Source organism: Sesamum indicum, linkage group LG11 (assembly GCF_026168435.1).
Source record: "Sesamum indicum cultivar Baizhima isolate 11 linkage group LG11, ASM2616843v1, whole genome shotgun sequence".
Classification (NCBI taxonomy): domain Eukaryota; kingdom Viridiplantae; phylum Streptophyta; class Magnoliopsida; order Lamiales; family Pedaliaceae; genus Sesamum; species Sesamum indicum.
Window position 1 is genome coordinate 7,247,693 of NC_142667.1, and position 24,489 is coordinate 7,272,181.

At 36.0% G+C, this 24,489-nt stretch overlaps 2 protein-coding genes across 4 annotated transcripts in view; one reads left to right on the forward strand and one right to left on the reverse strand.

The window, feature by feature from the left end:
- The window catches only part of LOC105173365 (beta-glucosidase 13), a 30,077-nt gene that overhangs the window by 3,491 nt on the left and 2,097 nt on the right, over positions 1-24,489 (reverse strand). For 2 of the 3 annotated variants that reach the window (XM_088875501.1, XM_011095077.3), the window contains exons 3-14: positions 24,365-24,447; positions 24,170-24,239; positions 16,131-16,189; positions 15,683-15,758; positions 15,026-15,103; positions 14,826-14,913; positions 14,455-14,710; positions 13,515-13,630; positions 13,221-13,435; positions 5,196-5,230; positions 5,025-5,124; positions 4,491-4,593 (exon numbers count right to left, since the gene is read on the reverse strand). In XM_088875501.1, the coding sequence (XP_088731627.1) occupies positions 4,491-4,593; positions 5,025-5,124; positions 5,196-5,230; positions 13,221-13,435; positions 13,515-13,630; positions 14,455-14,710; positions 14,826-14,913; positions 15,026-15,103; positions 15,683-15,758; positions 16,131-16,189; positions 24,170-24,239; positions 24,365-24,447 (1,279 nt within the window). The remainder of the gene's footprint in view (positions 1-4,490; positions 4,594-5,024; positions 5,125-5,195; positions 5,231-13,220; positions 13,436-13,514; positions 13,631-14,454; positions 14,711-14,825; positions 14,914-15,025; positions 15,104-15,682; positions 15,759-16,130; positions 16,190-24,169; positions 24,240-24,364; positions 24,448-24,489) is intronic. The other variant, XM_088875502.1, reaches the window with a different exon arrangement.
- On the forward strand, positions 18,342-20,008 carry LOC148785059 (uncharacterized). Its single transcript, XM_088875506.1, has 2 exons — positions 18,342-19,551; positions 19,872-20,008. Exons 1-2 carry the CDS (start codon positions 18,855-18,857, stop codon positions 19,883-19,885), a joined length of 711 nt encoding a protein of 236 aa, XP_088731632.1. The 5' UTR covers positions 18,342-18,854; the 3' UTR covers positions 19,886-20,008.

Here is a 24,489-nt window from a genome sequence, read left to right on the forward strand (position 1 = left end):
AAACACAGGAATGCCTTTGAAGGAAAGTCCGAAACCAACGACCCTCATAGAAAGGGGAGTCATACAAATGATTGTAGGAGGTCTAAATGGAGGCGACTCCAACCATGCTAAAAAGGCCTAGGATAGAGAGGCGTACAACGTGACTGTCAAAGAAATTTGGGATGTCGGTGCTATGGAGGATGCCCCCCAATCTAGTTTCGAAAAGCGGAACATTAAGGTTCTAGGAGCCCCCACAACGATGCTCTAGTCATCACCGCATTATTGACTAATTATCAAGTGGGACGTGTCTTCATAGATTCGGGAATTTCTGCTGATATATTGTTCAAAGAAACATACAACCAAATGCAACTAAGAGACACCTCTCTAGAAAAAGTGTATACCTCCTTCTATGGATTCGCAGGGGAAGTGGTCCATCCTAGGAGCATGGTTTCACTTCCTCTGAACTTACTCACTACCGCCACTTGGAAAACGTGCCTGTTAAAATTCCTGGTGGTGGAAACCCCTTCAGCCTACAATGTCATTCTAGGAAGGCCCACCCTTAACGCCTTCCAAGTCGTGATATCCACCTACCATACGAAGATCAAGTTCCCTACACTCGGAGGGGTAGGAGAAATGCAAGGGGACAAAGGCAATCAATCCAGCTGAGTTGTGAGTATCCTCCCACAGGATCCTACACTTCTCTGAAGAAAATAGTACAGAATTATTGAAGGAAAATTTGGACCTTATCGAAAAATTGAGGGAAAGAGCTTTCATTCATATTCAAAGATACAAGAGTACCATGATCAATGCCCATAATAGGAGGGTAAACGCACTGAGTTTTCAAGTAGGGGACCTAGTATTGCAAAGAGTGGACACACTAAATCTAGCGGGGAAACTAGACCCCACCTGGGAGATCCCCTACTATGGAATCAATTGTTATTTCATTTAGGGGACTCCTCACTTCTGCCTGTAGCTCTTCCATTAAATTATCCAAGTCTCCTTCTGCATCTTTTGCAAGGATCAACACAAAGCTAAGAAAAAGTACGTATAGAGAGTCAAGAGATAACGCAACCTGAATATGGGGGGAGGCCTCCCTCTCTTGGGATAGAGGGTTCAGCATAGGGATCAGGCACATTATATAGAGTTGTGGCAAGTTCAAGGAAGGAAGGTACTTCTCCTGCAGGGGGGTACCCTTGAGTTTGAAACATATGTTTGCAGGCTAAGAAGCCATGCTCGATATAGGGTCCCGCTATCTTGGACACCTCCTGTTGATATTCTACAGTTCTCTTGTACTCCTTCAGGCGGCTTTCCTAGTAGGCCTACAAGTAATTCTTTCCCTCCTCTGAATGAGGAAAATCCATCACTGCCTTCTACACCTCCTTTTTCAATGCACTCTCGTAACTGGTTGCCTCCTTCTGCAACTTCCTCACCTCCCTCTCCAATTGCTGGCAGCGGCTCTTCAACTACATCTTCGACTCCCTCAATTTTACATTTTCTCTTCCCAACATTCCACCTTATCCTCCAACTTTCGTTTTGAGCATCTTTTGGAGGAACAAGGGGAACCCCTATCATAAACAGAGGCCGCTTACCAAAAGCAAGAACCATCAAGAGAATTGACACAAGAAAGGAAGAAAAATATAGAAAGGAGGGTACCTTGAAGATGTAGAGAGCTCACATTCCTTCCAGCTTCTCCTTCGGGAGAGGACAAGCTCCTTGTCCCTAGAAGATAAGATCCCTTTCCTCAAGTCTGCCACTGAAGAGGACTTTGCCTTATCCTAGTAAAGCAAATGGCGACAGTGGAGGTAGATAGAAGAGGCGCGGGAAGGTCTAGGAAGGGTATCCACTTCTTCCTAGGAAGGAGGAACGAGAGGAGGCATATAGGAAGTACGGGAAGGAGGGAGCCCCCATAGAGCCTGTGCGAGGTTTCTTTGAAGAACTCCTAGCCACGAGACAAGGAGAGAATGAAGAGGAAGGACGGTTACCTCTTGCATTACTAGGAGCAACGACCCCCTTGAAAGATTTTGGAGTCGGGGTTCCACCAACTCGGCCCCCCACTACGTGATTCCTCATAAGTTTGCTAGACATTATGTTCTCCACACACAAACATGGAAGATCAATACTTTTAGAAAGCATGAAGAATGAAAGACAATAACAGATAGAAAAAAAAATACCGAAGAAATCCCCCAAGGGCTTTGTTTTAGGGGCCATCCCGAGTCCCTACCAACCTCTCATCAACTAGGGACCGACAATCATAAGGGACGCATTTAACTTATTCAATAAGGAGGACAAGGTTGTTTTCCTTGGTCCCGCATACACAATGGAAGGGGCCTTATAGATCCATTATTTTGGGAAAGACCAAGCATGAGGAGGAAGGACATAAAAAATAACCATTTTTTTTCCTGTGCTTAGGAGGACGTAGTAGATGAAAAAATGATACCCCTTCTGAAGGAACAAAATAGAAGAACCCTTTTTCAGCCTTTTTAAGGCAATAACGTTTAGCAAAAACGTGAGCAATTTTAGTGGAACTTGATACATTCTTGCAACTTCACAACAAAAAAGAGGAATAGGAAAACGTACACTCGACCGTAGTTGTGTAGCAAAAAAACATAAATAGTTAGGAGGAGGATGAAAAGGGCGACTTATCGGAGAATGGGTATATACAAGAAAACAGGAGAAACATGACATTCTTGAAGAAGTTGGTCTACGAAGGAGGTTTGTAGAGTAGACAACCCCCAGTCTTTTGGTGACTCATGAGCCCTCCCCTACTCTCCTCGTTCCCTTGAGGGACTGACCCGTCTTCCTCTCCTAAAGGAGACCTAGACGCCTTATCCTCTGAAGAAGACTCATGTGTTCCTGCCTCTTCAGACGGGGACCTTACCCCCCTCTCCTCCTCAGGGGAAGAACCTTAACCTTTGTTCTCCCCCTCTTCCTAATCTGTGTTCTCATCTATCAAGTGGGGGGCAGTTGCAGTTCCTGCCTCAAGTTCCTCCTCTAGCCCCTCCCAAGTGAGGCAGAACAGGGTCTGCCCTCTTGGAAGTCGCCTCCGAGCGATCATCGCTCAAGAAGGTCTCCTTAAGGAAGCGAATAGACTCGCTGGAGGATGACATTTTTGAAGAAAAGACGAAACTCTAAGGAGAAGAAAAGAAAATACTTACAAAGGAAGACGAAGACTGGAGGGAGATCCTGGTGCCTCAAAGAGAACTTTTTGAAAGAAGAAGAGGAAGGAAACCAAAAGCTGGTAATGGAGGAGTTTTAACCCATGTTCTCTTAGTAACCGCTAGAGTGAGGGCGGTTACCACACGCGTGGGAGAGAGGTCACCAGACGTTGTTGCTGCAGTTACAAAAGGAACATGCCCCTGCCATAATTACAACCGTCAAATCAGCCTGACAAAAGGCTGGGGATTCACTTTCCACAAAAGCCGGGCACCGGGTAACGAAGATGGGTCCCACCTTCCCAGGCTATAGGAACCCCCACATCAAAGAGTTAGGCAGCACCCTCTTTACAAGCGCTAGGCTAAGGAAGACGGGTTCCTTCTTCCAGTGATACAAGGGCTCCTACCCTAAGGAGCTAGGAGGCATCCTTCCTCCCAAGAGTGGGAGGGACTAAATGATGGGTGTGGCCCAATACCGTGTGGCCCAAGTAGAAATTCAGCCCATGATGGGGGCAGCCTGCCCAAGAGTGTCAAGCTTATCCCAAGGAGGAGTCCCCCTACAACAGGATCGGTCAAAGGGGGAAGTCCACTAGGCATAGCGCAAAAGGGAGCCCACCACACTAGAGTCTATCTAAGAAAAAAGCCTGCTGCACCAAGTTCAGCCCAAGAAGAAGGCCCAGTACGAAGGCCTGCTGCACCCTTCCAGCACCAACCTGGAAGAAGAGAGATGTCTTCAAGAAATTGGACTCCTCACGAAGAGGGAATCCTTCTTCATTCGTAGACGTGCTGCTCAAGAAGGGGATAAGGTGCGACCTTATCAAGCAGAATTTCACATTCCTTCTCGATTACGCAACCCTCTCCAGAGTTCCTGCGAAGAGGGACTCCCCCTCTATAAATATGGGCGACACCCCTTAACAGACCTCCCTTCAATAATTTGGAAACTCTCTCGCTATCTCTCTACTACTTCTTAACTCGTGTTCTAGCTATATTTTACTTACGAAAATTCTTATTTCTACTTCAATTTCTCATTATAATTTACCTCTATATTTATTCACTTCTAAATTCGGAATAACTTAAGGGTCGGAGTACTACGTGTTGTTTTGTAGGCCCTTTTTCTCAAATGCTTTCAATCAATTAGCCAAAATCCAATATCGAAATCCAAAGGACTTTGAACCCGTGCTAAAATCGCACGTATCAATTATGTTAGTTACATTAATCATATAAAACCGATCAATTAATTGTTTATATTAGTTTACATTAATCATATAAACATATTTCTTCTAGTGAAACTACGAAGAATTGATTTTAGACATATGGAAAAAAAATATCTATGAATTTGAATATGAAAGTTATACTTACTTAATTGCTTCCTGAACAGCGCAAAAATGACTATTGTAGAAATTAATTCTCTGGAGATCTTCGATAGCATGTTCAATATTTCCATCTTTGAGATCAGAAAAACCTTACAATAGTGCAGAAGAAAATAAATGAAAACATCCATCTCTCTCTATATGATATGAATAGGCGAACTAAATAATAATGTTTTAGCATAAGAAAAATATAACTGAAAGAATCGATTTAATTGCAATTTTCGTCTCCTATATTTGATGGTTTGGCAATCTTAATCCCGTGAAAAGTTGATTTAATAAATCAACGAACTTGTTAATTTTCCCAGAATGATGGTTTTTTCTATTTGAATTTTTCAAACGCGTTGGATTTTCCACGTACATATTACGTGAGAGTATAAAAGTGAGCTTAAAAATTCGAACAAAAATCGTCCTAAATTTAAAAAATTGATAAATTCTTGGACTGACATATTGTCAAATATTTCACAAACATATACATGACGCACAATTACAATTATACCCTAAAGAGTATGGTGATTGGACTTACCGGTTTCTGTGATATAAATGGTTGGATTCTTGTATTTCTTTTTGGTATAGAGTAGAAGATCATAGAGTCCTTTGGGATAGACAGGGATGTTGCTTCCAGTCTGAAAATTAATAGATTAAATTAATACAAAAATAATTGAAAAAAGACTTAGTTTTCTTCATAACAACTTACAGTATCCCCGATGGGCACACCATTGATATCATCCGCTGTTAAAATAAATAAGAAGGAACAACATTAGGGTATGGATCACGGATTGTGACCAAATGGTACCCACATCACACATATATATTTATGGAAACACAAATGAGTTTTAGTTTTGAATTTAATGGGATGCATATGAGTTTTAGTTTTTCATTTTAATGGGATGTAAGAGAAACTTTTGTGGATTATAAAAATATAAGGTAAATCTCATATTTGATTAATTAAGTTTTTGTTTAGGTATACTTTAATTACTCACTTAAGTTTATTTCCTAACATCTTTAAATTTATTTTTGTCTCAGTTTGGTCCATTTAATCACTCTCTGGCGAAAATATGCCCGGATTTTGACATTCTAGAAGATAAAATGGTTAATTTAAGTTTATTTTCTCACTTTTATCTCTTAAGTTTGTAAAATTATCAAATAAGTTATTTTTTAGGCTAAAAAACAACTCTTTTATCTTTTTGTATGCTAATGATGTAATTATCTTATGTGAATAATGAAATTTTTGAACTCTTATGAATATATATAATAACATATTGCTTAATTTAAGATAAGCAGCCTCTTATTTTATTTTATTTTTCAGTTCTAGTATAGTTAAAATAAATCAAAATTACAAAAAATTACTGACTTAGATTCTTTTACTATGTTTTGAGATTAGATAAGTTTTTTAAAATTTATTCATATTCTTAACTTTTTTAACTTTTGGAAATTAAAATAATTTAGACTATTTATTTGAAGTTAAAGCAATATGTTATTATTATATTCAGAATACATCATTCATTATTTATACAAAATAATTACATCATACCCAACATACAAAACTATAAAAAAAATTAGTTTTTCCTATACCTAAAGAAAGGACTTATCAGAATAAACATACTTTATACTTTCTACATATTTAATAGAAACAAATATATTTGGAATTCTTCCTTTAAGATAATAAAACATGTATGTCTAAATTATTAAATACTATAGGGTTTGGATTATAAATGTTGAAAAATTTATGGCCCATGACCAAAAAATTAGAGAGGCCCAATACACCCACTTGGATGGCTACGGTTTGGCCCAAGCCCATGACCCACAAACCGACCCACGACCCAACCCGACCCGGATTGGTTGCTTATTTTCCACCTAACCCTCATATTCTCTCATATCTCACATCTCTCTATTCCCTCTCTGTGATTCACTTTCCTCTTGCAACGATGATCTTCTTTCAAAACCAAGCTGATGGTTTATGGAAGGTGATCCCTATCTTCCATCTCCATCTCTTCTCTCGGCCCTATAAATAGGAGACTCCTTCTCCTATCTTATAACAGTAAATAATCTTAAGCTTGCTACCATTTCTTTGTGAAATAGAGAGATTGAAGGTCTCAGTGACCGTGTGCTAAGAAGATCTGTGTGATCGAGGAATATAGCCTTTGTGGCAAGGGCTTTGTGCCAAAACGGTATGCAACCGTGAGTTTTATCTTAAGGCTGCTGATTTTAGTGATCGTGAGTAAAGCTTAAGATATGGATCTGGCTCTCTGAGCCTTCGTTTGATCGATTATTTCCGCTGCTTTATGTTGATGTAATTTCTTATTAATATCTTGTATATCTGTGTATTATTTCTGCAATAATGTTATGGGCTCTGAACTGTGGCCTGTGATATAATTTTTCTAATATATATTTCTTTGTGAACTCATAAACTGGTGAAATCTGTGATATACATTTTTCTGGCATATCTATTGTGACTATTGTTGTGATCTGTTGTGAATCTTTTCTGTGAACTGTGATATTCTCCTGCATAAATCCACTGCAAAACGCTTTCAGAAAATCTTTCTTAAAATTATTTTTTTCGAACCACTTTCTAAAGGAAAAACCTTTTCTAATGGCCGGATACAATTTGCAACCTTTTGATGGCAAGGGTGATTTTTCAATTTGGCAACAAAAAATGAAGGGTACACTGATTTTAAGGCATTGATGGCAGATACACTTATTCTGTTTCTGAAGAAAAACTTTTGGAAAATGATGAATATGCTTATTCTTCTATAATTCTTAATTTGTCAGATAATGTTTTAAGAAAGGTTGGTAAACAAAACTCTGCAAGAGGTTTATGGAAAAAACTTGAGGAACTTTACACTGATGTTTCGCTGCCAAGTAAATTATTTTTGCTTGAAAAATTCTTTAAATACAAACTTGATTTATCAAAAAACATTGATGAAAACTTGGATGATTTCACTAAATTAGTTCAAGATATCAAATTGACTGGTGATAAGAATATTGATGAGTACTCTCCTATTGTGCTTCTGAATACTATACCTGATACATATTCTGATGTGAAAGCTGCGATTAAACATGGTAGAGATAGTGTGAGTCTTGACACCGTTGTTAATGGTTTAAAAAGCAAAGAGATTGACCATAAAACAAATAGACCTAGCAATAACCAACATGAAGTGAACTCTGTGAGAGGAAGGTCTAAATTTAGGAATTCTAGCAATAGACACAATAGCAGGAGTAAAAGTCGGAATAAAAACAACAATAGGAGTAAATCTAGGAATAGAGATTATTCACATAAAGATGATAAAATCAGAGAGAGAAGATGATATAACTGCGGCATAAAAGGTCACTATATCAAGGACTATAGAAAACCTAGACAAGATAATAGAGATAACAATGGAGAAGAAAAATAACGAGTGAACAATGTTGCTGATGAATCTAGTGAAGTGTTTGTTGTTTCTGATGTGAATTCTGTGCATCCCATGAGTATGTATGAATGGCTTGTTGATTCTGGTTGTACTTTCCATATTAGTCCTTTTAAAAATCTTTTCTCAAATCTCAAATTTGGTGATTTTGGCTTCGTATCTATGGCAAATGAAAAACGTTGTGAGATTAAAGGCATTTGTGATATTTCTTTGACTTTCAATGATAGTTACAAATGACTCTTAAAAATGTTAGATATATTCCTGAACTTAGTTATAATCTCATTTTATGAGCTGCATTGGAAGATGAGGGTTTAGAAGGTAGGTGGGGAAAGGGCATCATGAAAATTATGAAACGTTCTATTGTTGTTTTCAAAGCAGAAAAGAAACGCAATTTGTATTTATGTTCAGTTACCTATGATTCTATGGCTGCATGTGAGTGTGCATGACAAAACTTTTTTGTGGCATAAACGTTTTAGGCATATCAGCCAAAAAGGACTTGAATTTCTGAACAAAGAAGGCATTCTGTGTGATAAGGTTGACAAATTGCAATTATGTGATGATTGTGTTATGGGAAAACAACATCGTGTGCATTTTCCTGCTGCACCCTCCCAAAATCCCTCTATGTCATCTTGCATATTAGACTACGTTCATGCTGATGTGTGGGGACCTTCTAAGGAACCCACCCATGGTGGAAACCGTTATTTTCTTTCTCGAAAGGTGTTTGTTATCTTGCTAAAGCACAAATCTGAGGTTTTTGAAAAGTATGAAAAGTGGAAAATCCTTGTTGAAAACCGAACGGGTAAGAGGCTTAAATCTTTGCATACTAATAACGGTCTTGAATTTTGTAATAAAAACTTTGATGATCTTTGTGATAAATTTGGTATTAAGTGACACAAGACCAATCCCTACACCCCACAACAAAATGGCGTTGCTGAACGCATGAACCGTACCTTACTTGAAAAAGTGAGATGTTTGCTGATCAGTTCAGGATTACAAAAATCTTTTTGGGGTGAAGCTGTTTTAACTGCTGCTTACTTGATAAACTTGTCTCCTTTTGTGCCTCTGTTCGGTAAATCTCCTGAAACTGTTTGGAGTGGTAAGAAACCTGATATTCTTTCTTATGTACTTTTGGTTGCTCTGCATTTGTTCATCAAAGTTCTGATAAACTTGAACTTCGCTGTATGAAATGTGTTTTTATTGGTTATCCTGTTGGGGTTAAAAGGTATAGGTTGTGGGATCGTAGCCAACCTGAGTATAAAGTGATTATTAGTAGAAATGTAACCTTTAACGAGGATGAAATGCCCTGTCTCTCAAAACCCGAAACAACACAAAAAAACTTAACCTTTAATAAGGTGGAGGGTAACCAAGAAGAGGGAGAGTATGTAGAAACGAATAATGAACAAAACATAAAAGAGCAAAACATAGAAGAACCTATAGAAAATCCCAATCCCTTAGAAAATTACCAACTAGCACGTGATAGGAATAGAAGAGAACGAAGGATTCCCTCTAGGCTAAATGATTTCCAAGTAGCTTTGAACATTGAAAACCTAGAACCTTCAAACGTAGACGAAGCCCTTAAGAACAAAGAATAATGGCTTAGTGCCATGAATGAGGAAATGAAGTCTCTTACAGACAACCATACTTGGGATCTAGTGCCTAAACCAAAAGACTGCTCCTTAGTGGATTGCAAATGGATCTTTAAAATCAAGCAAGAAAACCCTTTAAAATATAAAGCTAGATTAGTAGCCAAGGGGTTCACTCAAAAAGAAGGGATAAATTACAATGAGATCTTTTCGCCTGTTGTGAAATATACTACTGTACGTGTTATCCTTGCCCTTACTCCTTATTTTGATTGGGAATTGAAACAAATGGATGTCAAAACTGCTTTGTTGCATGGTGATCTTGATGAATGCATTTATATGCGACAACCTGTTGGCTTTATTAAGAAAAATAAACCCAATCATGTTTGCTTGTCAAAGAAATCTTTATATGGTTTGAAACAATCACCAAGACAATGACAAGAAGTTTGATATGTTTATGCTTTCGTTAAATCTTTATATGCTTATTGCTAGTCCTAGCATAAAATTAGTTGAAACTTTGCAAAATTATCTTTCCAAAAATTTTGAAATGAAAAACCTTGGTGATGCAAAAAAGATTTTTGGCATGGATATTTGTAGAAATAGAAAGAGGTTTTCCATACTCTTAAATCCAAAGTCTTTTATATTCACTCTATTTTGAAAAGGTTTTCTATGGAAAATTCAAAACCCACTTTGGTGCCTTTACCTGCCCATTTTCAATTATGTACGGACCAATGTCCTAAAACTGCTTCCGAAAAAGAGAGGATGAGTAAGGTTCCTAATTCTAATGTTATTGGGTCTATAATATTTTTTATGGTATGTACTAGACCCGATATTACATATGGTATAAATTGCTTGAGCAGGTACATGTCCAATCCAGGACCTCCTCATTGGGAGGCTTTAAAATGGCTCCTAAGGTACCTACGTGGTACCGATAATATAGGTATAAATTTCTCCAAATTTTCTGATTCTATTGATCTTGTTGGTTATGTGGATTCAAATTATGCTAATGAGAAGGATAGTAGAAAATCTACAACTTCATACATTTTCACTTTATGTTGGAAGTCCCAACTACAACACATTGTTGCACTATCTACAACTGAAGCCGAATAAATTGCTACTACCGAATCTTTAAAAGAAGCTATTTAGCTCAAGGGCCTTGTTAAAGAAATTGGTTTTCTTAAAAATCGGATTACTGTTTTTTCCGACAGTCAATATTCTATTCAACTTTGCAAAAACCCCATTTTTCACGATAGGACTAAGCACATTGACGTCAGATTTCATTTTATTCGCGTTATTGTAAGTAAGGAGATTATCAAATTGGAAAAGGTAAGAACTGAAGAAAACCCAGCTGATATTGGTACAAATAGTCTTTCCGTTGAGAAATTTGTCAATTTTTAAAAATTTTAAACTTAGTCCCTGACTAACATTGCTACGTTTTCTTACAGGTACATAGGGGTAGACCCCTTTAAGGCAGTGATGAGAAAAGCCAGATCCAATACTCCGGGCCTTGTACTTTAATAAGGTACTTGGTCCAAGGTGGAGTTTGTCATATTATTTGGCCCAAGGTGCTTAGTAAATAGCCCAGCAACCCAACACATTTTTTTGGACGGCCCACTACCTAAACCCGTGTCTACCCGACCTGTATCCAACTATCCACTATATTTAAAGTGGTAACCCTAATTCTTGTGCTCAGATTTTTCATCCCCTTTCTTTATGCGCCGAAACCATCTCTCTCTTCCTCACTCAAATCTCTGCATATCTGCTCCATCATTCTTCACCAGATTTCATGGAGTTTTTCCTTAGCCAATTCAATGGCTTAAGGAAAGCCTCCATGGCTTTCCTTAATCGGTTTATTCTCATCCTTTTATAAGGGCATTCTCTTCTCGGCTCACACACACTGATAAGAATATACACTACCTCTTTCGTGTTCTAAAGTTCTCGGTGAGCAATATCTTTGAGAGTCTCTGTGACTTTTGTGCGATCTCTGTGATCTAAAGCTAAACTGTGATTCTTCTTTGTGAGAGTGGTGCAACTATGTGTTGGTGTGTGGGTACTGAACTGTTGTGATCGATTACCCTTCTCGGTTCTTGAATCTGGCTTAAGATTTGAGCCTATCTTTGCTACACAAATTATTTTGTTTTGTTTCTGTCTTTACATTATTGTTTCAATAATTTCTGTAATTATTGGCTTGTAATATATATTAAGGAGTTTTGTACTCCAATCCTTTGTAATAGTTCGTTAGAATTCGTCTGATACCCACTTAACAGTGGTATCAAAGCCACGATTGTTATGATCTTGAATACTCACAGTAACATCTAACCATCTTTATTTTTTTCGCGATTAGTAATTCTCTGTGAATTTTTGGACTGTTTTTCATGCAATACTTACTGCTGAATGTTTCTGTCATTCGGCTTAAAATAATCGCTATGTACACTTGTGTTGCGAGTGATATTATTGCTTAGTGCATTAAGTAATGTTCCTTCATGGATATTGTTAGTCTTTGTGATTTATGCCTAAGTGGCTAAATTTTTTAATTGAGCCTTAATGGCTGTATGAATGAACCTTAGTGGTTTTATGAACAAGCCTAAGTGGCTCGATAAACCTATGTGGTTGTATGTCTTTGTGACATTACTTTGGTGGTAATTTTTAGCCTATGTGGCTGTGTGATTATGCCTTAGTGGCCGTATGTGAATGCCTAAGTGGCTCGTTGAGTTCTTTGTGTGCCTTGATGGCGTGAATTTGCCTAAGTGGCTGATTAAGCCTTAGTGGCTGTTTCATTTAGCCTCGGTGGCTAGGAGTTTGTAGCGTCACTATTTGCTTGGTGCTTTCTTCGTGCAAAAGTTAATTATGTGCTTTGTGCTTGAAATACCATAAGTTAAATTTAGTTACTAACATCTTTATTTTGCAGGAAAAATCGGCTATGATGTTTGCCAGATCCGTTTAAATTTTCCCTTTGGGCCTTGGCTCTTTTTGGGTCCTGGTCCAAGGGAAAATATGTTGGAAAATTTATGGCCCAGGACCAAAAAATTAGGGAGGCCCAATACACCCACTTGGATGGCTACGGTTTGGCCCAAGCCCATGACCCACAAGCCGACCCACGACCCGACCCGACCCGGATTAGTTGCTTATTTTCTACATAACCCTCATATTCTCTCATATCTCACATCTCTCTATTCCCTCTCTATGATTCACTTTCCTCTTGCAACGATGATCTCCTTCCAAAACCAAGCTGATGGTTTATGGAAGGTTATCCCTATCTTCCATCTCCATCTCTTCTCTCGGCCCTATAAATAGGAGACTCCTTCTCCTATCTTATAACAGTGAATATTCTTAAGTTTGCTACCATTTCTTTGTGAAATAGAGAGATTGAAGGTCTCAGTGACCGTGTGCTAAGAAGATTTGTGTGATCGAGGGATATAGCCTTTGTGGCAAGGGCTTTGTGCCCAAACCGTATGCAACCGTGAGTTTTATCTTAAGGTTGCCGATCTTAGTGATTGTTAGTAAAGCCTAACATATGGATCTGACTCTCTGAGCCTTCGTTTGATCGATTATTTCCGCTGCTTTATGTTGATGTAATTTCTTATTAATATCTTGTATATCTTTGTGTATTATTTCTGCAATAATATTATGGGCTCTCCACCCAACAATAAATACCTGAGTTAACGAAGAACCTTTGGCGAATAGGGTTCCATGCATACACATATTTGAATGAAATTCTTAAAATTGAAAACTTACTTGAAAGACGGACCATACTGTCTGTTATGCTGCTAATGTTTCCACTGCGAACAGGAATATCAGCAGCGTAGATTCCACTGTAATAATTTAGTCCCAAGAAATCAAAGGATCCTTTAAGTATATCAATTTGCTCCTTGGTGAATTTTGGCAGTCGACTTCCCGCAAGGAGTTGCATGATTTGTGGATATTCTCCATAAACTAATGGGTGGATGAACCTGCCCAAAACTTATATGCTTTTAAAGATAATCACATATGCTTTTAGACTTATATATATATATGCTTTTAATTACCCACCATCCATACATAAAATCAAGAGCTCGTTGTGCTGCTTTGACGTCGAGTTGGCTGCTTGAGTATGGAACCATCCAAACAGTGTTTAGTGTTATTCCTATTTCTCCACTTTGAATCGGCTGAACATAATAAAATTCTTCTAACATTATTCAAGAGTTTAACATTAGAAGTAGAAGCAATAACGAATAGCATGTCGAATACGTGCATGAGAAAGTACCTAACGTACGTATTAAGGAAATCATGAGTTTATTTTAGAGACCATGTTTTGGTATTTATCTTATTTAATGTAAGTTTATCATAATTTTTTGTTTCATTGGTTTTGTTTTTTGGAAGTGATGAAGTATTATTTTTTGAATAAATTGATTAAAATTATCAATATTAAATATTTATATTTAACAATTGGCAACAAGTTGTTCCATTATTATTATATATAGTACGATACTTATTGATACATTAATTTTCTAATATACGTATATATAGGGTTTAACGCAATTTATCTCTCTGTGATATTGTAAATAAGCAAATTATCCCTCTTTGAAAAAACAATAGCAATTTATCCCCCTTTATTTTTTTAAAATGAAGCGATTTATCCCACCATCTAGAGAGGTAAGTTGCTCAATTTTAAAAAATACAATGGGGTAAATTGCTAATTTTTTTTATAGGGGGTAATTTGTATATTTACAATATCACAAAGGACTAAATTGCATTTTGTCCTATATATATAATTAGCACTTTTATTATAACAAATACATTATGCGTACTATGTGAATAATTGAATACAACTAAGTTTTGAATTTGGATTAGAACTTTAAAGGAATTATAAAAATTATATAAATACTACTCGATGAATACTTGCATTTAACTCGATTTATTTAATCTCTTACTAATTTGTGCATGCACAAGCTTGTTTCATGCATGAAATAAAATTCAAATAATATTTAACCTGATATTTCTTCTTGTATAATTTGGTTGCTTCTGCATGGGATAGGAGTAGATGATGAGCGGCGATATAAGGCTCAGTTGCTGAATCCCCCTGGGAACAAATTGCCCTAGAGGAGCACCTCCCGGGTGCCATGCTGACAAAGCCTCCATCATAGCCATCACTGGCATAAGCATATGGTTCGTTAATTGTGATCCAATGCTTAACACGATCACCAAATTCTTTAAAGCAGAGCTCCGCAAAATCTCTAAAGTCATTACTGCCCAACACAATATACCATGATGAGTTCTTCTTTTGTGGAAGTATATATGTCTTAATTTTATTTATTTTGGTTCGTACATCTTTAAATATAAAAATTATATGTATTCACTTACATGATGAGAGGACTTAAAAATCCTGTATATTCATCCTCTAGCGCTTGAGGAAGGTCCCAATGAAATAGAGTCACAGACGGTGTTATACCTGTTCATTTATCACAAGATACAAAAGGGAGAAAAAAGAAAACCTTAAATGAGAAGCAAATATATAAAGTTCAAGAAATAATCTAAGCAATCAGATATATAAATTTGGTCACCATTTGCGATGAGCTCATTGAGGACATTGTTGTAAAAGTCAATCCCTTCCTTGTTCACTCCCCCGCTTAGCTTCCCACCTAAGAATTATTAAGTATTCAACGACAAAGTCGAGATAGAATGAATTAAGTATAAGATATTTCGAGAAGCTTATAAGCTCAATCAAACACCCTCTAACTATTATTTAGAAGTTAAAGAAGCTCCCTTTCAAAGTTTTTATCAAACAATTCGGACAACTTTCAAAATTAAATATTCATTATTCGCATTAGTGTTTTAATATTTTTCATTGTACATTTTTTTAGGATGTTTGCAGTAATTTATATGGTTTTATTGGGAACATGTTATAAAAACAATTTTAAATTAAGTATTATAAAAAATTGGAATTGTTTGAAAATAAAAATAAAGTGTGAAAAAAAGTTAAAGTTAAAATGTTTGAGAAAAAAATTTAATACTTAACGTTTTATCAATAAATTGCAAAACTTGGTAAGAATTTTTTACTCAAATCAATTGATATAAACCATTCAAAGGCAGACGGTATTTGCAAACAAAAAATACTATTTTCAACTTATAATTTTCTGCTTATAGATTTTCAAATTGATGAGTTAAGTTTGGTTTCTAAACTTAAATAACAATGATGATAATGATAGACTATGTCTTACGAGGTAATATCCGTGACCAGGATATGGACATTCTGAAGGCATCCAATCCTATATACTTCATCAGTTTTATGTCATCCTGCCACATTAGATTAATTGTCACGAGGAATTAGAAATTAAAGTTAGACAAATTGGAAAAAATTTCAAACGTCAGTCAGTAGAAGCCATAATTAGGGCAAAGAAAGGGGAATTTATCTATTCTCTTACAAAAAATGAATCATAGCCTTCCTATAATTCTGTAAGTTGAAACCAAGTGAGCACTACAAGAAATCGTCAAGTGGAGCATATTCATATGCTACTATGCAAAGAAGACCAAAATTTCCTCCAGCAAAAAATACTTAACACCACATGCCCTACACCATTAATAAATGGCTATTGGTTAGTGACTACTCTTACATCGCTCATGCTTTTATATTATCAAAAATAAAATTCTTCATAATTGAGAAATTACCTTATATAGATAATAGAAGTTGACAGCCACATCGCCATTGCTCCCATCGGATATTTTACCTGCATGTGAAGGAATGCAACTTCTTGTAATCTTTTTCAGTACATTTTAGCAGCAAGAAAAGAACTTCTTGTTCTCTAGAAATCATTAACAATATTTTTAACAAGAAAAGTAGATGTTTACAGTGATTTTCTTGTATACCACTAATTATTTTACGGAAAAAGTATTATTTTAGTCCGCTAAGTATGCATAGGGGTAAAATTGTCCGAAAATCTGCTAGAGGACTAAAAGTAAGCAATTTCGTAAGTTACTGGACCTAAACGAAAATGGACATAGTTATCAGACTAAAATTAAAATTAAACATATTCAGCGGACTAAAATAATAATTTTCCCAATAAAACTCCAAATGCGACCTTTAATCATGGGTTGCGCTATTACAAATAGACGTCTTATTTCATGTTCAGTTTTTTTGCAAAACACTTTCAGTTCTTAATCGTTCGCCACTGACAGACGTCTTATTTAATGTTCAATTATTTAGCAAATCATGGAATGTAGATAGACATGACAAGTCATATTTAGGTCATATGGAAGAAATTTTAGGTACAAGGAAAAATTATATCAATTCGCGTGCAAGATGCGGATTAAATAACAAAAGTTAAAGTTGTTTTCATATTCTTTTTTTGATAAATACATTCCCCCTTTGAGCTTTTGTATAATTATACATAAATATCCTGAGATTTGCTTTTATCTAACAAATAAGTCTTCGTTCAGTCAAAATTTATCAAATTTGATAATATTAAAAAAAAACAAAATCTATATTTACCCCCTATTGACTTATTACTGACTTATAGTAGGTTAAAAAAATATTTTTACAACTAAATTACCCTCATACGTCTTCACATGTTAATGCATGTGAGGAGGTATATCTTGACCATTATAAGGGTAATTTAGTTAGAAAAAAATTATTTGATTTGCAATAACAAAGATGTAAATTAGGAAGGATTGGTCGACGAAATATGAACCGAAGACTGAATCTTGATATACCCCAGAACAATACATTTTTGTTACCACGAGACATATTGGCGGCTGCTGATCATTTGATTGGACTAAAATTTGAAATGGGTACACTTGACGATATGAATCATTTGAAAAATAAGTGCATTCGTTCTGTAGTGGATCTTTTACAAGATCACTCGGTTAGAAAATGTGGTTCGAGGAACTATATATGGAGCAATTCGGCATAAATTGATACCGACTCCTCAGAATTTGGTAAATTCAACTCTGTTAACAACCACTTATGAATTTTTTTTTTAGTTTACACCCCTTATCTCAAGTTTTATATCGAACTAATCCATTGACACAAAAAGTTCATGGGAGAAATTGAGTTATCTAGGTCCTGAAGGACTAATAGGGCGAACTGCTAGTTTTCGGATCCGAGATATCCATCCTAGTCACTATGGTGAAACAAGACTTTTTATTTCCTTTACAAAAAAAATCAATAATATTTGAAACTAATATAAAAATAAATATATATTTATTTCAGAATTATATGCTAAGAATACAAATATATAATTAAAAATTGAAAACGAAATGGACATAACATAATATAAAATTTCTAGTCGCGGGGTTCGTATTCTTTAATTATAAAAGATATTATAAAGTAATCAAATTATTTTCTAATGAATAATTCCAAGTTCAATTTTCACCCTGAACCTCTAAATTAGAAAATGAGTAGACAGGAAGAGAATAACGGATATGTGATACCTAAGAATGTAAAATTAATGTGAAACTACTAAACATCACTAAATACTAAAATGGCTTAAGGAAATATGGTGGAGAGAAATATCACAAAAAAAAGTAGTAAAGAGTTGAAATTGACCGTTATTCTATATTGTAATAAATTCAAACTTATGAAGCTTACAATATATTTAGGAGTGAGTAGCAATTTATCCCCTTGTAATATTGAAAATGAGTACATTATGAAGAGGTTGCTGTTTTCGAACTTGCGATTTCATTTGCAGAGTGCGCTTTTATTAGTGCTTTTCTTTTTCTGCGTTTTTAGTTCACTTTTTGTAAGTGCTCTAGGCTTAACACGCTTCTATTAGTTGTTGACAACTTTTCACTAGCCGTTGTACAATTAGTTGTCCTCAACGAACTTTTCTTTTCCTTCTTGCTGTATATATACAGCAGACTCTGTATCATTTGAGTAGAGTGAGATTGAATAAGAATGAAGTACTTTTCTTGCAATTCTTTCTTCTTGATATGGTACCAGAGCCATTAGTGAATGGTTCTCATTCTTTTGCCTCAGTTCTTCGAAAATTCTTGATCAAATTCAGAGTGTAATACCATTACACATCTGCGCAAAATCAGATGGCTAACGCCAAGAAAAGTCTTGATGAAGCAGACCTCATCAGGTTACAGATATCGGAAAATACCAGCACATCACTGGTCTCCTCAGTCTTGAATGGAAAGAATTATCTTTCCTGGAGTAAAGCCATGAGAATAGCATTAGGAGCCAGGATGAAGATGGAGTACATTGATGGAGAAAGTGAAAAACCACAAAAGAACTGAGACGATTACAAACAGTGGGTAAGAAATGACTGTCTTGTCACTTCTTGGATTCTTAGTTCTGTCTCCAAAAGCATTGCAGAGAATTTTATTTTCACTAATTCTGCTAGAGAACTTTGGGTAGAATTAGAAAAACACTTTGGAGAAAGTAAAGGGCCTATGATATTTCACGTGCAAAAAGAAATAGGATCTATAACTCAAGGAAATTCATCAGTTACAGATTACTATGCCAAACTGAAAAGGTTGTGGGATGAACTTATATGCCTTAATCCTATGCCAAAATGTGAATGTAAAGCATCAACAGCTTGTGCTGATTTCAATTTCACCATTCAACTCATGCAATTTTTGACTGGGTTACATGAAAGCTTTGATCACATTAGAAATCAAATCTTGATTATGGAGCCACTACCTAGTGTCAGTAAAGCCTACTCAATGGTATTGAGGGTAGAAAAACAGAGAGAAAACATTGACAACACTGATTCCATACATAACATGGCAATGCAAGTGAAGGATTTCAAGAGAAATATAAGTTTCAATCCAAGATTTGCACAGAGAGAGAAGACAATGACAGAAAAACAGAATATGATCTGTCAAGAGTGCGTCAAGACGGGGCATCTCAAAACCACATGTTTTGAGATATATGGTTATCCTGATTGGTACAAGACACTCGTTGAAAAGAAGAAAAATCAGGGTGGTATCAATCAAGCTTTTGGTACGATGGATAGTGACAAGCCTGTGGTAACTGGAGCTGGAGATGCATTGAACAAGAAGGACATTCCTGACCTGATCAAGACCGAGTTTCAAAGACTTATCACAGAAAATGATCTCATCAAAAGTCCTTTTGATCAATTTTCAGGTAATCTGCTACCAAAATCTTTCTGCAATTCTTTGGATAAAAACATATGGATTGTGGACAGTGGGGCCTCAAATCATATGTGTAAGGATTCACATCTGTTCCATTCTTTTACATCATTAGACACTGAATCCTTTATATATCTAGCAGATGGTTCTAAACAAATTATTAAAGGTATTGGAGATATAGCATTATCAGAGAATTTGCATATTACTGCAGTTCTTTATGTTCCAGGATTGAAACACAATTTGTTTTCTGTCAGTAAAATGTGTTGTGAGAACTCTATGACCTTTCTTTTTACTGATACTCTGTGTGTTTTGCAGGACCTCAAGATTAAAACTATATTTACAGTAGGAAGATCCATAAGAAAGTTGTATTTCTTTGAACCAGCATCTTTTACTAAAAATGTTGTTAATTGTTTTGACAAGAGAATGGATCATTGTCTTACTGTGAATAATGATTTTCAATTGTGGCATATGAGATTGGGTCACTCTTCTGAAAGTGTGATGACACATATTCCCTTGTGTACTGAACATCATGACAAAAAGCATATATGTGATATTTGCCCTTTAGCAAAACAACACAGATTACCTTTTGATCTTAGTGATTCTAGTACTGATGATATCTTTGATCTTTTACATATAGACTTATGGGGTCCTTACAATCAACCCTCTATTTCAAATTGTGTTTATATGATGACTATTGTAGATGACTACAGTAGGAGCACTTGGACTTTCTTGATGAAACACAAAACAGATACTTTATCACTGCTCATGTTCTTTCAAAAGATGGTTCTTACTCAATACAATAAAAGAATTAAAATTGTTAGGACTGACAATGGGAGTGAGTTTTTAAGTAAAGGGTGTCAAGATTTCTTTAAAAATGAAGGTATCATTCACCATAGGACCTGTATTTACACCCCTCAACAAAATGGGGTGGTTGAAAGAAAGCATAAGCATCTCTTACAAGTTGCAAGGGCCTTGATGTTTCAAGCTTCTTTACCTTCTATCTTCTGGACTGAAGCCATATTAACTGCAACCTATATTATCAACAGGCTTCCCTCTAGTGTTTTAAAATGGCAAACACCCTATGAAAAACTTAATAACAAATCTGTATCTTATTCTAACATGAAAGTCTTTGGATGCCTCTGTTATGCTACTAATACTCAACCCTTTAAGTCTAAATTTGATCCTAGAGCTGTAAAATGTATTTTCATTGGGTATGCTCAAGGACAGAAAGGGTATAAACTCTTTGATATAGAAAATAAAGTTACATTAGTCAGTAGAGATGTGGTGTTTTATGAAAATGAGTTCCCTTATAAGAATGAATTTGTGGATTCTTCTGTACCACTTCCTTTAATTGAACAAAGTGAAGACATTTTGTTAGATATCAATGTTCCTAATGAAGAGAAGGAGAATCAACATCCTGCTGATATACCATCAATTCCTATACTTAGAAAATCAGATAGGATTACATCCAAACCAGCTTGGATGTCAGATTTTATATGTAGTGCTTCTGACAATCCTACTGTTATCTCTATTTCTGCCGCATATGCTAGTTTTGTGTCTTCTATCTCACCTTTTCAGGAACCATTTACATACGAAGAAGCCACATCAAAACCAGAATGGAGTGAAGCAATGCAAGCAGAAATTAAAGCTCTAGAAGAAAATCACACATGGGATGTTACCCCACTTCCCCCGGACAAGAAACCCATTGGTTGTAGATGGATTTTCAAATTAAAATTCCATTCAGATGGTTCTATTGATCGACATAAGGCTAGGTTGGTAGCTAAAGGCTACAACCAAATAGAAGGGTATCGATTATTTTGAAAGCTTTTCCCCAGTTGCCAAGGTAGTTTCAGTGAGAGTACTCATTGCACTTGCAGCTGCATCTGGATGGGAATTACATCAATTAGATGTAAACAATGCGTTCCTTCATGGGAACTTAGATGAAGAACTATATATGGAACCTCCCAAGGGTTATACAGTTCCAACAGGCCACGTTTGCAGACTCAAGAAGTCCATATATGGACTCAAACAGGCATCAAGACAGTGGAACTGTGAATTCACTTCCAAGCTGAAAGCTTTTGGATTTCTGCAATCCAAAAACGACTACTGTTTGTTTACTTATAACTCTACTCAAGGATTTCTTGCTTTATTAGTTTATGTTGACGATATTCTTCTTGCAGGAACATCTTCAACACTAATAGGTGAGGTGAAACATTATCTTAATGCCTTGTTTACCATCAAGGATATGGGACCTGCTAGGTACTTTTTGGGATTGGAAATTGCTCGAGCAGCAGAAGGCATCACACTCACACAAAGCAAGTACATATCAGACATTATTAAGGACTTGAAATTGACAGAAGCTCGAGCTGCTAACACCCCTCTGCCACCTGGGATCAAGCTCAACTCTGCCACAGATCGAGTTCTGCCACATCCAGCCATTTACAGAAGACTTGTAGGCAGACTTTTATATCTGAATTTTACCAGGCCAGATATTTCCCATGCTGTTCAACAATTAAGTCAGTATCTACAACTTCCTTGTAAAAGTCATATGGATGCAGCTACACATGTGGTTCAATACTTAAAGGGAACACATCAAAAGGGTTTCTTTTTTCCAGCAAATACTGGTTGTGACATCACTACGTATTGTGATGCCGATTGGGCATCGTGTCCAGATAGCAGGCGTTCATTGACAGGTTATTGTGTCTTCTTGGGGAAGGGACTAATATCTTGGAAAACAAAGAAACAAAACACTGTTTCAAGGTCGACGGCTGAAGCGGAATACAGAGCAATGGGATCTACAGCTTGTGAATTGGTTTGGATTGCAGCCTTAATTGCTGACTTGGGATTTCAAGTGCCTCGTCCTATTCCGTTTTACTGTGATAATCGTGCTGCGTTACACATTGTTAGTAACCCCGTTTTTCATGAAAGAACGAAACACCTAGAAATCGATTGTCACTTGGTTAGAGATCATTATCAGTCAGGTTTCATTGCACACTTATGTTCGGTCCAAAGATCAATTAGCAGACATATTCACAAAAGCCTTGACTGGTCCTTTGTTCCATAATTTACTTGCCAAGCTGGGTTTAATCGATTTTACTGTCAGTCCAGCTTGAGGAGGGGATGACAAAAGTAAGTTTCTTTACAGATGATCAGCTGCAGGGACTGAAGCTTGAAGTTACAGAAGTCAGCTAAGGGATGAAGAGGTTGTTGTTTTCGAACTTGCGATTTCGTTTGTAGAGTGCGCTTTTATTAGTGCTTTTCTTTTTCTGCGTTTTTAGTTCACTTTCTGTAAGTGCTCTAGGCTTAACACGCTTCTATTAGTTGTTGACAACTTTTCACTAGCCGTTGTACAATTAGTTGTCCTCAACCAACTTTTCTTTTCCTTCTTGCTGTATATATACAGCAGACTCTGTATCATTTGAGTAGAGTGAGATTGAATAAGAATGAAGTACTTTTCTTGCAATTCTTTCTTCTTGACACATTACCCCCCTATTGAAAAAATTATAGCAATTTACCCCTCTATACTTTTTAAAATGATAAATTATAACAAATAAAAGGGAGGTAAATTGCTTCATTTTAAAAATCATAGGAGGGTAAATTATTGTGTATTAAAAAATATAGGGAGGTAAGTCGCTATTTGTTTTTTCATAAGGGGGTAATTTGTTCATTTACGATATCACAAGGGAGTTCCTTACATTTTTTTTCATATATTTAGTGTTAATATTTTGATAGAGAAACATTCACAAAATTATTTCACTAAGAAATAAATATTCATATGGAAGAAGATGGTCTATGATTTTTCGAATTTGAATAACATTGAAAGATTAGAAACCAAATTGATGCAATAAGAAAAAATAAGAAAAAGAGAAAAAATGTTAATTGGAATTAAATTAAAAACTTACTTTGGTGGGCCCTGCACATGGAATAAAAAGAATTATTTTTAGATTTAATGGTACCAAAACACTATGGAATGTTGGAAGACTAATTTTTTCTCCTTTTTCTCATATTCACGTGATTTTTTCCACCAAAATTGTGGGGTTGACGGCCGTTAAGGCCCATGTGCACGGCACATGAACTTTGCTGTTAAGTTGGTACAAAAAATGCTTATTTTTTGGTTTAATGATACCAAAACCCAAACTTGCAAAATATGTTGTACCAAAAGCAAAACTAACATTTCGTAATGGCACCAAACCACGATTTTGCCCTAAGTTCCCCATTTTTTTGTGTTGCTTTTGGATTGATAATCTTTCTTCAGTCATGACCTCCTTCCATTGGTGATGCCACGTGGCGTTCATTCATGAATGGAGTAAGAGATGTCGCACGGAATGGAACTAGAGGATCCCGTCCGATCTCCTACCATGGCCATGATACATTTTTTTAGTGAGTCGTACATAAACATAAACTTGTAACATTTTATGTCTTAATCTAGTGGTTAAGATTAGAATTGAGGTTTCATGAACACGTTCCAAATCATAAATTCGAGTTTCTCTAAATATGTAAGTATATATCTCACTTTGTGTGAGTTATTGAATTTGTTACTGTTACTAATTATATATATTTATTGAATCCACATAATACTAATAATAAAAAAAGACATCAAAATAAAAAATCACCTGAAAAATTGTGGGTGAAAGTGTCCCATATACTTGGTCCTTTACCACCTTCAAATGCGGCACCCTCGTACTATGAAAAAATTAACCACTCTAATTAAACAGATGAATAGATAAATATAAAGCAAGCATGAATATAAAGAAAACTGAATTTTATTAAACGTAAAGTAAATGTAAGTCAAAAAATGATCGGTATACTTGATATGCAGACGAAGCAGCTCCGAACAAAAATCCAGGTGGAAACTCACTACGATTGAAATGGTCGTTGCTTAATCCGAGCCCTATGCTTGCAAATATGAGAAAATCAATTGAAAACAACACAA

Excerpts from the sequence above, each read along its gene's own strand:
- LOC148785059 (XM_088875506.1), top strand. The coding sequence starts at position 18,855 with ATGATATTTCACGTGCAAAAAGAAATAGGATCTATAACTCAAGGAAAT.